This window comes from Lampris incognitus, chromosome 16, assembly GCF_029633865.1.
Source record: "Lampris incognitus isolate fLamInc1 chromosome 16, fLamInc1.hap2, whole genome shotgun sequence".
Classification (NCBI taxonomy): Eukaryota; Metazoa; Chordata; class Actinopteri; order Lampriformes; family Lampridae; genus Lampris; species Lampris incognitus.
The window spans coordinates 36,513,714-36,529,361 of record NC_079226.1 but is presented as its reverse complement, the minus strand read 5'-3'; the positions used below and the strand labels follow the sequence as shown (position 1 = coordinate 36,529,361).

Genomic DNA, 15,648 nt, shown 5'->3' with positions numbered 1-15,648 from the left:
AATTGGAGCAGACACCTCCGGTGTGCAAAATGCTATTAGCCCTGAAATTACCTTTAGCCTTGATTAGCCGGTTAGCATTTTGTCACCCGTGATCAAATCCTCTTTATAGACACACTGTCGTCTGACAACAGACACAAAGATATGTCGATTACAACACTCGTTTAGTGTAATTCGCTGTATCGGAACAAAAACATAAGCGATCACAGACAGAATAGAAGGAGATAAATCTCTTTTTAAACATTACAGGCAATGGGTAGAACAGAACTTTACCCTTTTATGATGAAGCTAAAGTACACTAGCCATGTTGGTGGAAAAAGGTCCATCCCTCAAACCACAAACTGTTGATAACGCTTACAGTGCTTTAAGAATAAAACCACCAGAGTGTACAAATGGATCCTTTCAGGGCCATTTGTACACTCTCAGAGTTAAAATAACACTCAGGAAGTTAAATTAACACTCAGGATTTTACTGTGCAGAGAGACGCGAAACCTAATTGCATAAGCATGTCAACACATCGCAGACACTTAGTGGCAGCCTACTGAAACTGCTCTCTCAACTCTAAATATCGTCAGCCCCTGTGTGAACTCTCTGTGCACAATTCATCAGTTAGTTCTCAACCTATACAAGAGGTCAACAGATCGAAGTTGATACCAAGCATGGATCGAGGAGGCTGCCCCCAACAACCTCAGCCAGGACAAGGAAGAGGAAGAGGTAGAGGTAGAGGGGCCCGTCAGGGGACGTGGCGTTTGTGTAAGATGCTCTAATGAAATTAGGGCAACAGTCATTGATCACGTAGTCCATCATGGCCTCTCCATGAGACAGGCTGGCCAAAGGGTTCAGCCAAACCTGAGCCGTCACACTGTGGCATCAACTGTTCGTACGTTCTGCAATGAAAATAGGTAAGTCACTGTGCCGGCCTTTACGGTCAGTTTACTGTACTGTGTTTCACTGTATTTGCACTCTTGGCAACAACCATTTCTATACTTTTGTAAAGTGTGTTGCCACAATACAATGCAGTACTGTAGTTTCGCTGAGGCCATTTACAATAGAGTAACTGACTTTCAAAATATACAATTTCAAATACTTTCCGACAGTATATCCCCTAGAGTGCTCAGTACAAAACCCAAATTGTAGTATGGTTGTCAGTGGTAAAACAGTCAGTACTGTGAGGGAGCTGCACAAAAGTTGAAGTGATGGTTGAAGAGGTTGATATTGATAGCGGTAGTTTCAGTTTTGTTATCCATTGTTAAATAAGTGAGAAAACATACATTTTCAACTGAGCACAAATTGTAGGTTTTGATGGAAATGTTTGGTTTTGATGGGTGTGTGACATGTTTTGAGAAGGTGGTGTCATTCTGTTTTGGTCATTTCGTCTTCTGTTAAGGGCGGAGTGCGAGCTGTTTTGAAAAAAGTAAACCGTGAATGGTAAAATGTGCCAAAGAAATCGAGAAAAACTGTAATAACTGGTTGTTCCTTTCTGTGCTTCCTGCCACTATACGCTGCCTTATATAAACATACATGCTGGCAGTGTACTAGCTCCTGATAAAGAAAAAATGATCCAGATGAGATTGTACTACTGACTCACTAATGTAAGAGGATGTTGCAAAAACCACATCACAGAACAAGATAACTGAAATTTTTTTTTAATGGTTTACTTTTAAGTGCATTCATCAAACTCACATTTCATAGGTCCATACTATAACCTAATAAAACCCTTAGGAAATCTTTCCCACACTGTTTTGCGGCACATAATCTTTTGTTTTTGGATTTCCCCCCCCCCGCTTTTTCTCCCCAATTGTACTTGGCCAATTACTCCACTCTTCCGAGCTGTCCCAGTTGCTGCTCCACCCCCTCTGCCGATCAGGAAGGGCTGCAGACGACCACATGCCTCCTCTGATACATGTGGAGTCGCCAGCCGCCTCTTTTCACCTGACAGTGAAGGGTTTCACCAGGGGGACGTAGCACGTGGTAGGATCACGCTATTCCCTCCAGTTCTCCCTCCCTCCCCGAACAGGAGCCCCGACCGACCAGAGGAGGCGCTAGTGCAGCGCCCAGGACACACCCCCACATCTGGCTTCCCACCAGCAGACACGGCCAATTGTGTCTGTAGGGACGCCTGACCAAGCCGGAGGTAATACGGGGATTTGATCCGGCGATCCCCCGTGTTGGTAGGCAACGGAACAGACCGCTACGCTACCTCCTTAAAACACAAGACAACGTCTTAGCACATAAATAAAAATTAGCTTGACATGTTAAGTTAAGTTAGGTAGTTCTGATCTGCATTTCTAAAAGCAGTTTTCACAGCACTGATCTCCATTACAGTACAGAGCTTCGCTGGACTCACTGCCACGGTGTTCGTCTGCCAAGGACATAGTTGGTGATTTTCTAAATGGCAAAAGAAAAGCAGAGCAATCACTACTTTAACTTGCACTAAGTTTCAGCTGAAAGTGGCTGACGTTTTATTTAAAAAAAAAACAAAAAAAACAAGGTATTGTTCAGGTCAGGAGATTTCCCTGAGCGGACAACACGTCTGAGTCTTGATGAATCTTAACGATCAAGTCCAGAATTCATCAGCCACTATGAATTACAACACCAAGTTAGGACTTGTTATTGTGGAGTTAAGACATATTAATCATACAGTTAAAATACCTTATTGTAGAGTTGGGCATTGAGCCTGTACGAGCGATACTCTACTTTCCGTCTTTCTTCCTCCCTCCTTCTTTGCACCTCAGGCAGGTTCTCATAAATCCTGAGAACGGAGGCGGTTGTTAATGGCCGTCCACACCAAGAATGATAACTATAACGATAAATATACCGCTTTAAAAAATCATTCTAGCTAAGATGGACGGCGGAGTCCACACCACAACTATAATGACAAGGACAGTGGTGAACGATATCGGGTAGCGCCGAGATCGAAAAGTGGCTGATGGTGTGGACTAGTAGTCCAGCAGATCCCTACTAGATGACTTTATGCCTGCTCAATAATCCAGGTAAGGAAATCACAGAACGTTGAGTCAGTTCATCTGGACAGGACGTTTATTGAGAGCAACGTTTCATCGCTCAGCTAAGTGACCTCTTCAGTCCACTGACTGCAGGTATCCCCACCTGACCTGCAGTCAGTTTGGACAAAGCGCCAACATCCATTTTCCTAAGCTGCTGAAGCGCATAGCGGAGGCTTGGCACCACTGTTTACAGAAGGTTACTGTTCATCAGTGTGGATGCTCATGTCGTTACCGTTATAGTGATCGCTCTTGGTGTGGATGGCCCTTTACAGACAGGATTCATGCAAGTCAGCCACGGTGTTGTGTTTTTAGCCAAGTTGTGTTTTTGTTATGTCGGTGTCCTTCAGTGGGCTCAGATAGCCAGGGTTAAAATATTCCATTTTACAGTAACATCTAACGTCTTCCCCGATTAGGCTGTTTGTTCATATATCAGTTTTACTTTCCAGGATTAATACCAAGCTGTAACAACAACAGTAAATAAGCATCAAGTTTCTACAGAGCACTGATCGTATTCATTGATAATACACTAAACTATTTATTGTCAGAGGTATAATTTAGGCTATCCCTCCAACTAGGATTTCACATTTCCCCCCCAAAAAGTCAGATCCATTGGGAGATTTCTGTTCTGCACACAGCACAGCTCTGCAATGGTCTGGGTCACCTACCCATTGGACCTGGTTTTGCAGTCTAATGGCCTACACCCGCTATGTTCACCTGGCTGACCTGACTCTCTGTGGGGAGACGGTGAGCTGCGGCAGATGGTACACGATGCATACAGAACATTCACCAACTAGAAGGAATCCATGTCTTCAATGAGACCGTACACTCTTATACAGAGGGGGAGTGTACTTAACAGGCAGGGAAAGAGGAAATGAACAGAGTTGTAACAGCAACACCAAAACTCTCTTCCATTTGATTGGCTGTTGCTAATATGCCTGGTGGTTAAAATAATCACATATCACAGGCCTTTGAGTGAAATTAGATCAAATCAAGGACATTTAAAGCTCTAGGACATACGTAGAGAGTCACGACCCCACTTGCTGCAGCTTTGCTCTCATACAAAAGTTACATACAAGCAAGCTGAATGCACTTTGTGGACCTTTAAACACAAAGCCAGTTTGGAAACAGGACACCAAGTTAACTAACTCAAGCTAAATACTTTGAAAAACTGAGGCAAACATCCATCCAAACTGCTTATCCTGCTCTCAGGGTCATGGAGATGCTAGAGCCTATCCCAGCAGTCACTGGGTGGTAGGTGAGGAGACACCCTGGACAGGCCACCAGGCCATCACAGGGCCTAAATAAGACATTTATTTTCTCATTTCTCCAATACCGATAGCAGAACCGTTAACGCTGGAGATTATCAATAATACAGTTTTTAATAATTTAGCAGCGGGGCCCATTTAATACCAGGTTTCGGTACCCATCCCTACCAGAAGGCGATTCTATACTTTCCTTCCCTATAGGAGTGTAGTCAAGTGGTAGTCAGTGTCTACACTGCCCAGCTTTTGTACAATCGTACTCAATGGTAAGCCGCATGCATCACATATTGATCTTAGCATGACTGACTATGAAGCGCTATCAGAGTCTTCATAGTCCTCAGTAAAAACTGAGGGAAAACAGCTGTGTTGAAGCCTTGATACCCTTGACAACAGAAACTTGAAGATGCCTCATTCTGAACTACTGCCTGGGTACCTGTAGTCACAACAAAGAACGCCATGGCAAATCAGTGAAATGTAATTTTGAAATAAAGTATATCATTATCTTACTGTTTGGACCTCTGGATCATCTCCTTTCTGGGGACAGCCCTCCTATACTCTGTTCTGCCTAGAAAGATGGCAATTTGACAGAGCAAGAGTGAGACAGAGAAGACAGAGCTCCTCGGTCTGAATGTGGAGCGGCAAAAAGAGATTCATGCTCAGGTGAGTTTGTAGGGCAAATGTATAACTAATTAAATACCATGTTTAATGCCTCTGAAAAAGAGCCAGTGGAGTAAAATGTTTAACGTCACAATGACAGTGCGCTCCCCTTCCAGATCCTGGTGAGTGTGTTCATGGTGGTGTGTGTGTTTGTAAGAATGTGTGTACCTGCAAGCTTGGGCAGCCTCCCTGTACCCCCGGGCTGGCTGAAAAGAGGATCTCGCTCTCTGCTGAAGATAGCCTGCAACCTCCTCTCCTCCGTCTGCAAGGCCAGACGCTTCATCCTCTCCCTAGAGTGAGAGATGAACTCGGGCCGACGCATCTCCAGCACCTCCTGGTGGGTTGGAGGAGGAAAAACATTAGCATTAGCTGCATTGTTCTAACTGCAGTCAAGCCTGTGCAACGCAAGTACGCTTACAGGACAACAGTCGCTATGTGGGTTCTTTCCTTGGCATTGTGCTCTGGCATTTTGATAATGACAACAATGTGTTTATTATCACATTTTTCACCCACATTGTACTGACTTTAATGGTTCCTACACATTTTCTGTTTCCACATCACATTTTTGCTCCCTTACGATTTGGTTTTCTGCTCAATATGTTGTTTGAGTGGCAACCAGCCCATATTACTCTATACCCGTAGTGGATTCTTCCTAACAACAAATAATACAGCGTATGAAATGTGACTCTTTCGCTCTGCAAAATGTGTAGTCATATGAATTTCCAATCAGAACCAAACCACAGCGACTTTTCCTACTTTTCAACGTGTGTTTGCACAGTTCTCTGGATTACCAAAATATTTCTTCTATCTTTCCAGACTGTTCATATCTGTGCGTGGTGCCGTGATATGAGCACATATTGTTAAAAATGCTCTGAAATCTGTGGTAATGGTAAGTTGGATACCAGCTACTTTCTTTCCTTACTTTTTTCATAAATTAAAAGAAACCTGAAATACACAAACAGAAGTGGACCTGCAGCGAGAAGCGGACCAGACCAGAAGATACTGTTTTGCCTCTGGACTCCACGTCAGATTCAGCGTGGATGACGTTGAGCGGTCTGTCTCTGACTTCCTGAATGTGTCTCTGTCTGAGGGGTTCTCTCCAGGGATGAGTTCTATTATAGGACTCAAACCAGGTGGAACCAGGCCTCCTATCCAACTCCTCTTCCTCCTCTTGGTCCGGCTTGTTCTCCTTCCTCCCCTCTGCTCTTAGCTCAACAGGGATGAACCAAGAAACACCTAAACAGGAAGAGGTTTGGAAATCAACACTTTAAGCTTTATACTAAAGAACAATTCAGGTGCAAATTTGCAGACACCTCTTCAAATATCTACAATGGGGGGGGGGTGCTTTAGCTTATCTCATCTCATCATCAGCCGGGGTCGGGTCGCGGTGGCAGCAAGCTAAGTAAGGCACTCCAGACGTCCCTCTCCCCAGCAACGCCCTCCAGCTCCTCCTGGGGGATCCCAAGGCGTTCCCAGATTGGACATGTAGACCCTCCAGCGAGTTCTGGGTCTACCCCGGGGTCTCCTCCCGGTTGGACATGCCCAGAAAACCTCCAAAGGAAGGCGCCCAGGAGGCATCCTAATCAGGTGCCCAAACCACCTCAACTGGCTCCTTTCGAAGCGAAGGAGCAGCGGCTCTACTCCGAGCTCCCTCCGGATGTCAGAGCTCCTCACCCTATCTCTAAGGCTGGGCCCAGACACCCTACGTAGGAAACTCATTTCAGCCACTTATAACCGCGATCTCACCCTTTTGGTCACTACCCAAAACTCATGACCATAGGTGAGGGTTGGAATGAAGATTGACTGGTAAATTGAGAGCTTTGCTTTCCGGCTCAGCTCCCTCTTCACCACAACGGGGGAAAAAAAGTCTATGATTTGAATGTATGACAGCAGCAAAAATCACAACACCTCTTGTAAAGGCTAGTAGAAATAGTAGTTCTGGTGGACATGTGTAATAATTGGTAACAACATTAATGTGCATTTTCTATGTTTCCAGGCATTCTCCACCTGCCTCTTGGGAAAAAAGCATTATACAGTCAGTACTTTTCAAATCTCGGGCGTACAGGTAGCGTAGCGGTCTATTCCATTGCCTACCAACACGGGGATCGCCAGTTCGAATGCCTGTGTTACCTTCAGCTTGGTCAGGCATCCCTATAGACACAATTGTCTGTGGGTGGGAAGCCGGATGTGGGTATGTGTCCTGGTCGCTGTACTAGCGCCTTCTCTGGTCAGGTGGGGCGCCTGTTTGGGGGGGAGAGGAACTGGGGGGAATAGCGTGATCCTCCCATGCGCTACGTCCCCCTGACAAAACTCCTCACTGTCAGGTGAAAAGAAGCGGCTGGTGACTCCACATGTATCGGAGGAGGCATTGTGGTAGTCTGCAGCCCTCCCTGGATCAGCAGAGGGGGTGGAGCAACGACCGAGACAAGTCGGAAGAGTGGGGTAATTGGATGAGTACAATTGAGGAGAAAAAAAGGGGGGGGGGGTCCAAAAAAAAATTCATACCTTGAGGGTGGTGTTTCGCTTGGTCTCTTTTTGTCCTCCTGTCCTTTAGGAAGACTTGAGTTTTAGAGGGGCCCCTCTCTATGCTGGAGGAGGGTAACGAAACCCACACAGTCCCTCTGATGTCACCGGGGGAAGGGAAAATGGTCCCAACATCGCGGGTGTGCCGTCGTGTCCCGTTGTTAACAATCTCCAAATCACCTGGAGACAAATAAAGTCACATGTTTCAACAATCTAGAAACATTATAAATGAAACTGTAAAGCATCATACTACCAGCTGAATGAGCTGAAGCTCAAAGTGGGGCTGACCACTGAAGGATATGATCCAACAGTTTTTTGCAAGCTGTATTCCGGTGGGAGGGGTATGAATAATTTTTTTCTCAGGAACACTTCAATATGACACATTGCTAGAGCTGGAATCAAACTCCTGGGGCCTTTCTGGCTAAAGGATGGTTTCCTAAACTGACAAGCTACCAGTGCTGCCCCAAGAGACAGACACTAGCTTTTGGCATTTTTGCACTTATTGGAGAGGAGGTATTGGTTAGAGAGGGAGGGGGTGGACATGCAGCAGAGGTCCTGAATCAGAATCAAGCCTGCCGTGGTGAACAACTTAACTCAAGCCTTACAGTAACAAGTGTGAATGAATTTGAAATACATGTATCACTTAGGCCTGGCACACCCTGAAGGACATCTGGGCCAACTTGAGGAATGTCCAAAGGAATTGAATCGAGTGCAACTGGACTTGGTATATATCCGTGAAGACGTTTCGCCTCTCATCCAAGAGGCTTCTTCAGTTCGTGCCTTTCTGACTAGACCAAGCTAGTCAGAAAGGCACGAACTGAAGAAGCCTCGATTCGCCTGTTCAAATCCCCGTGTTGCCAGTTGCACTCGATTCAATTCCTTTGGATAACCATGACCTGGATGAATGAGAACATTCACAGACAACTTGAGGAATGCTTTGCTCCTTCCGACAAATGGGGGAAAGCTGGATCACAGGCTTCGTGCAACCAACTGTCAGCCCAGATTATCCTGTAGTGTGAAGTACCTACAGATTCAATCTTAAACCTCAAGATCTACTTGAAGCCAGTCAGGGCTGCCTGTAGTGTGAGGTGAAGAGTAGTGTAGGCTAATCTCGAACGGACACCCAAAATAGCCAATGAGAGCTCAACTGATGGACAGTGGATGTCCCTTGACATCGCCTGTTCAAATCCCCGTGTTGCCTCCGGCTTGGTCGGGCGTCCCTACAGACACAGTTGGCTGTATCTGTGGGTGGGAAGCCGGATGTGGGTATGTGTCCTGGTCGCTGCACTAGCGCCTCCTCTGGTCGGTCAGGGCGCCTGTTCAGGGGGGAGGAGGAACTGGGGGGAATAGCGTGATCCTCTCACACATTATGCCCCCTGGTGAAAGGCCTCACTGTCAGGTGAAAAGAAGTGGCTGGTGACATGTATCGGAGGAGGCATGTGGTAGTCTGCAGCCCTCCCCGGATCAGCAGAGGGGGTGGAGCAGCGACCGGGATGGCTCGGAGAGCGGGGTGATTGGCCAGGTACAATTGGAAGAAAAAACGGAGGGGGGGAATTTTTAAAAAAAGAAAGCCAGTAAGAAATTAGAACAGTTCAAATTAGAACTTAAAACAAATAATAAAAAAAACTAAAATTAGAACAAAGCCCAAAAGAAACGTCACGACTTATCTTAACAGATAACTAAACCTTCCTCATGTAGAGAGGGCTCAGCCGTGTCCATGCCCTCCACGCCTTCAGCCTATACAGTAACCAGTGTTTGCTGTACGATCACTCCTAAGCTGTTCATTCTCTTTGTTGTGGAGGTGCTACACGGCTCCACTGGTTTTGCTCACTTGTGCCCTGTTAAAACCTCTTTCTTTGCTCTCCTTCTGGTGTCTTGCCATCTTTTTTTGACTTCTTCCACTTCCCTACGGGTAGCTGCTACGGCATTAGTTTTATTTGTTATAGCCGCCCAAACAGAATGTTTTTGGGTGGGTGTAGAATTACACCCCTGTCGTATCTTAAGGTTTGATGACACCTCATAGACAAGTTTATCTATTTCATGATCGCTACACTTCTGTTTTCTTCTAAGAGTCGGCAGCTCCATGATGGATGAGGAGAGGCCCATTCCATCGTTTCTTTAAACTGGGCACCATGAATTACGGTTAGAGGGTGGTGACGTGTGCTGATCACGGGATCAGCCGCAGGTTTGTTACATCCAACGTAAAATACAAAGGCACAGCGTACACTTTCTGCAGAATGGCCAAGTTGCTATTTGTGCTGTGCTCTCTAACGTACGTACATCTGCCCCTGACTGTATTCATTATTTATGCGATGCCCTGTCTTGGCCTAATCATCTTGTGTGTGCTGTCTGCCAACTGAAAAAAAAAATATAAAACTGGGAAATCAGTTGTTGTGTATGTGGTCAACATTTTCAGTATTAATTAGGATTTGAAAAGTCTTCTTGTGTGTGTGTGGCCGGCCTTAATGGCGACCAAACCCCCTATCATTAGCCGCTGAACCACTCGGCTAAACACGGGAATGTTCTGGTACTTTCATTGTTGGATTACAGCGATGAGTGCGGTGACCTTTTTGTCACTGACCTGCCTGGATGCCCTTGTTGGCCAGTTTAACAACCCTCTTAGCTGCCAGAGACTGAGAGGGGCCATGGTGCGAGGAGTGGGTGCTGGCTGACGATGCACAATCAGCAGTAACCTAAAAAAAAAAAACATCGGCATGGATGGGTTATCCCTGTGTTTAATATTCAGTTACATAATTATCTGTAAACATCTAAGTTAAATGTAGTCTATCATGTGTGGGTAAGGACTATAGCAGCTGTCCATATGTGTCTATATGACCAAGACAAATGCCTGTGCATTTATTGCACTTAGAAAATACTGTAAATGCTTCTGCCAGGAACCAGACTGCAACAACACATGTTTCTCATCTTGCTTAAAATAATTCTTTTTGCAAGACCAGAAAGCTGAGCGTAACCATCAGACAGACTTACAACGGATTCATCTGTGGTGGTGGTCTCCAATTGGGTGATGACTGGAGGCAAGTCTTTAGCTTTCCCTCTCTGTTTCCCCAGGTCTCTCCCCTCTCTCTGCTTGTCGATATCACTATAGAGTTTAGTGAGGCTGGAGCTCGACGTCAGGCACCGCACCCTGTGGACACCAAAAGCCTGAATCAGCCGGGCTGTGTCCACTGTGGATGTGGAGCTGCACATGGTGGAGGCGGTCTCCGACTCGTCTCTCTCGGCAGGACAGAGGTGCCGACTCGTGGACGGGCTGTGGGAGGCACTTGAGCTGAGGGAGGCAGAGCTCTCCTCCTCTGCAGGGTCAAAGATCTCCTCTGCCTGCGTCTCCTGCACCCAGGCCCGGCGAGGAGCCGTGGGTTTAACGTCAACCTTTCTGTCTCCTCTCAACTTGCCATCAGCTTTCCTTCTTGTCTCTCCACTCCTCGCTGACTTTTCAATGTTCTCTATTCTTTCTACACCCACTCCTGTCTTTCTAGGACCATCTCCATCTTCTGGCTCTAATAACCGTGTTGCCCCTGTTGTATTGTGAATAAGACGGGACAGGCGTTCTAGCCGCTCCAGCAGCGATGCCTCTTTCTCATTGGTCCAGTGGGATTCCTCTAGGCGCCACCTCTCACTAAACCTTCGCCACAGTTGGTCGAGATTGCCACCATTTTGCTGGGTGGCAGGCTGACCAAGGTCACGGTACCGGCTTTCTTGTTGCCCCACCATTCCTGTTTGGGAGACACGGCTCTGGTCCAGGTGGGCATTCTGGGATTGGCTGGCCATGCTGTAATCTATCTCCATATTTATTGGTTGAAACTCCACGCCGCTCTCGTCTGATTGGTTGCAACTGAGAAACTGAACTGGGCTGGTCCCCTGATCTCTCTTAGAGCCAGACGGAGCTTGGTCACTTGACAAAGGCACCTTAGTTAAATTAAAAGGATCCTGAGAGAAACGCTGTGGAGTTTGAATCATGCTTGTTTGACAGCTTTCATCCACTGACACAGTGTTACCTATAAGGGGGAGATGACCCAAAAAAGGTAAGTCGTCTGAATAAGATTAATCTTGTACAAGTGATGCTTGGTTCATGAACAGAAAATGATGAAATAAGACACGATAAACACCCATAACAGTATACCACAATGACCATCATTCATTTAAAATAAGTGATTACAATTTATGCAATAGGGCCGAGCGATAGGATTTTGTTGGAGATATGAAAGTAAGCCACATCATGAATCATCACGGTGGATTTAAAGTATTTTTTCGCATGTGTACATCCAAGGTTGCATATTTCATTGCATTTAAACAAAGCTGTTTAGTCTAGATGATGCTTCTGATTGCAAAAAAAAGAACATTTTGTTAAACTAATATTGTTTTGTTTAAGACAGATTCCATAAATATCAAGATATATATATAAAGCAAGAGTGTATTTTTGTATGTTCGCTTAAAACTCCAGAAAAACTCGTTGTAGAATGAAAAGAAAGGTATCTTTAGAGTCAGCACTTTCCAAGGATTGCACAGTTCGAAAAATATTTCAAAAACCAAGTAAAAAATACGAAATTGACTTTATTTTGTGGCAAAACTTCCGGCAAATCCTTCCAGTGGTCAAGGGAGGCACTACACCTAACATTGTCAATGCTATCCTAGCACCAAATAGTAAGACACGCAACGTGGTTTACCCTGAGGCACTTGAGCGATTAATACACACATTGGCAAAGAAGCTTGATGAATGGATTGAAAATTATGACATTTGATAATTTTAGTTAGTAACAGTCGTTTACTCGACATTCGTTTATCACGAATCATAACATAAAATATCCTATATTTCATCATCGATTATACCGTAAAGATCACATCGTGTTGGTTGTTTTGGTGAGAACATTTTCCCTGGGCAACACCAGGTACCTCTGCTAGTATCATATAAAGCCAAATGTTTTAAAAATATCAACATTTTTTAAGCAACATCATCCAGCCCTATCATATAATTGAGCTTGGTTACATTGTTGCTAATTTTAGATATATTGTGCACTATTCATAATGTATTTGAGAACTGTTCAGGGCCTTTAGATATTATTCTGCTCACCTCTGTGCCCAGGTGTCTGCATTTTGAAGCTGGCTGTCTTCCGCCTTTTGCTGTAGATGCCCTCTGTGTGTTTGACGGTGACCCCGCGGTCCAGCCCAGGATCTTGGTTCCCCAGGACCTCGCTGCTGAAGTGTGGGGGCACAGCGTCGTCCGAGCCTGGTGAAACAAGAGGGGATATGTCACACGGGCCTTCTAGCACCCGACGAGGGCTAAACCAAAACTCCTCCTCACTGGTGTTATGACAAACAGCGCTGCTGGTAATGTGTCCAAAATTCGTAACGTTCAGCTCACAAGGAACAGAGGATTGCCGGTGACTAGGAGTCAAATTTCCTTCTCTCTCTGCCTCTCTGTGGGACCCCCTCACCCCCTGCCTGCAGCCTGGTCTGCTGCACCGAGGCCCCAGCTCAGCCTTTGTCTCGTGCAACCCCTGACCATGAATAAATCATGCAGAACACGGTACATGTTACAAAGGACCAGCTGCTGCCCATGCAGGCACAGGGGAGTTGAGAAAACGTGCCTCCTCATTCATTACAAATTGAGATAGCTAATTTATTCCCCAGACTGTGCAATGATAATATGCTAATGTAACCCCCCCACAGAGTTCTCAATTAATTTCCTTGATAAGTTTCTTAGTTGCTTTATCAAAATATTTAGATAGCGATAATTCTTATCTTTTTAATATGTTTCTTCCACTTTTCATGCATGAGCCCAATAAAAGATATGTGTAGAATTATTATTTTAATCAATTTAAAAAAAAAAAGTATCCTACACACAACACACACACACACACACACACACACACACTTACACTTCAATAGCTGTAGTTGCAAAGCTTCTTGTATGAATTGTTTGGCATGTTTGTCCCCTCTATTCCTTACTTTTGGTTGCCTGTTATATTGCCGATTTGGGAACTGAAGTTTATTCTTCTTTGCTCATTATGAGGCGCTCTGGCTGGGTTGGCGAAAAGCCAAAAATGTAAACAGTACAGTAGTCTTACGGATGGGCTGTGTGTGTGTGTGTGTCTGGAGTACCTGGGTGAGAGCTCTCCATAGTAGTATCTGACCGGTCAGGGGTCATCTGGGTCTCTGTCTGAGGTACATAGAACAGCTCCTTACTGCCATGAGGTCTGTAAGGCAACAGGATAGGCAATGCTGTAGGAGGAATGGAGCGAGAGAGAGAAAGAGAAGGTCCCATTATAACAACAGTATAGCTTCGAGAAAATGTACACTAATCTAGGTATTGGACCGTCACTGGAATAAATCTATAAGGGAACACGAGATGGAGGTTCCATTTCCACACAAAACAAGATGCATGATACAGCAAGGCATGGAGAAAAATAGGTCAAAGAAAACATAATCAATTTATCAACTTAAGACAGATGTTGAGAAAAATGAGAGGGATATCATTTTGGCCAAGAGTCCATTCCAATTTTGACTCCTGGCTTACACCCACAACTTTAACCTTGGCCTATTGTGACCTACCCCATGATGGCACATGGATGCATGGGCAATAAGAGTTTAGGCAAAATATGCACAATACTCTTGTTTTGCACAGCACACTGTATTGTGACTTGCTGAAGAAATAAATGTCTTCAAGATTTTGTTTTGCGTTTATTGCACATTTGACTATTTCCCCTGTGCTGGGTACAGCAATAAAACTGAGGACAAAGGTTTGGATATGCTAGTTGAAAGGACATGTAATCCTTTCATTGCTTATAATATAGACCCTACCTGGAGCTTGAATGGCTAAAGGCCTCTGTGAAGCAGCGAGCCTCTGCGTTGGAGTGAATGACTGTGGGAATGTGGAGGCCGTCTTTCCTTCAGGCATGCTGGTTTTAAAAAATGTAGCAGTATCGGCTCTTTTGGGTGCAGTTGTTTTTATTGGCTCTCTGGCATCATGTGACTCAAGCGCACTCAACAAACCAGACCCATCATCTGGGCCGCTGGTGGCCACATAGGTGTGTCGGAGGGGGGAAAAGTCTCTTGACTGCAGCCCCACACCAGCAGCTGGATATTCGGACTGGTAACCAGACCGCGAGCTGTGATTTGGGTCTTTCGGGGACAGTGTAAGATGGATGTGGGAGATGTGACTGGTCCTGTTAGCGGGTTCAACAGCAGATAACCCTGTGGTCTGATCTGTTTCATGACCAACACCACGTATGGAACCATATTGGCTGGAAGACAGTGATCGATCAGGGCCCCAATCATCTCCTCCTAAGGCTGTGTTGATGTCCTGTAGATCTCCTCTTGGTAGTGTTTGCGGGCTACTGTTCCCTACATTCACGTCCTCTCTCTCTTGTCTCTGCAAAAATGGGGGAGGTGGCTGGTCATACTGACCTCCCACAGCTTCTTGCCTCTCCAGCAGTGACTGGGAATTGAATAGGATTCCATCTCCAGTGTGTAGACTACTATGAGACTCAGTTGTAGACACAGGCTCTCTGGGCACTGCATGTGTTGAGCCAGCACCTTCATCCTCCTCCTCCTCTTCCTCCAGGGGTTGAGGAATTTGCCTGGTGTCTGTGTGGCGTGACACCTCGCCTGTCAAGAGATGGGTCAGTTGGAGGGGCTCATAGGTTGGACTGAGGGGAGGGATGGAGGAGGGGGAGGATGAGGGGGAGGTGGAGGTGGAGTGCCTGCAGGTGGCAATGGTGATGGAGGTGAGGACAGGAGGGTTCGCCCTGGGGAGCGCTAATCCCTCTCTGACAGCAATCTCATGCACCCTGGCCGCCAGGTCCTGGTGCAGGAGGTTGCGAGGCTGCATGCCGGCGTCAAAGGGGTTCGGGTCACAGCCCTGAGGCTGCATGAGAAGCCGGTTGTCGGAGGCCTGAAGTCCAGCGAAAGGCTCCCGTGTCTGGGGAGGACGCTGCCCCCCTGGACCACTGACGCTCGACACTGCACTGCTCTCCGTGTCTGTGCTTCCCAGGCTCTGGAAAGAAGCATGCAGGAAATAAACCAGTTAACAGACAATGATGCAAGGCCAAGAATTCCTCTTACCCAGTGGAATAATTCATCAGTTGTGTTCCGCCACAGCAAGCATATTACCACTGCACACACCAAAAATGAAAGTAAAACAATAATTTAATCTAGCCCATTCTATCCCTAAATGCTGTCCAAATATT

The 15,648-nt window shown here is 45.9% G+C and overlaps 1 protein-coding gene across 1 annotated transcript; it reads right to left on the bottom strand.

Annotated features, from left to right (window-relative positions):
* Nucleotides 1-1,677: 1,677 nt before the first annotated feature.
* Nucleotides 1,678-14,401, bottom strand: alms1 (ALMS1 centrosome and basal body associated protein). Its single transcript, XM_056296383.1, has 11 exons — nucleotides 14,261-14,401; nucleotides 13,562-13,681; nucleotides 12,531-12,686; nucleotides 10,433-11,457; nucleotides 10,026-10,137; nucleotides 7,427-7,624; nucleotides 5,892-6,157; nucleotides 5,090-5,255; nucleotides 4,772-4,829; nucleotides 2,650-2,749; nucleotides 1,678-2,385 (listed from the first exon to the last, which is right to left on the bottom strand). Exons 1-11 carry the CDS (start codon nucleotides 14,355-14,357, stop codon nucleotides 2,341-2,343), a joined length of 2,343 nt encoding a protein of 780 aa, XP_056152358.1. The 5' UTR covers nucleotides 14,358-14,401; the 3' UTR covers nucleotides 1,678-2,340.
* Nucleotides 14,402-15,648: the final 1,247 nt, after the last annotated feature.

Coding starts and splice junctions, on each gene's coding strand:
- alms1 (XM_056296383.1), bottom strand. CDS start 14,357: ATGCCTGAAGGAAAGACGGCCTCCACATTCCCACAGTCATTCACTCCA. Junction 5,256..5,891: donor TGGTCCGCTTCTCGCTGCAG/GTCCACTTCTGT, acceptor CCAACCCACCAG/GAGGTGCTGGAGATGCGTCG. Junction 2,750..4,771: donor ATGATCCAGAGGTCCAAACA/GTAAGATAATGA, acceptor CTCCGTTCTCAG/GATTTATGAGAACCTGCCTG.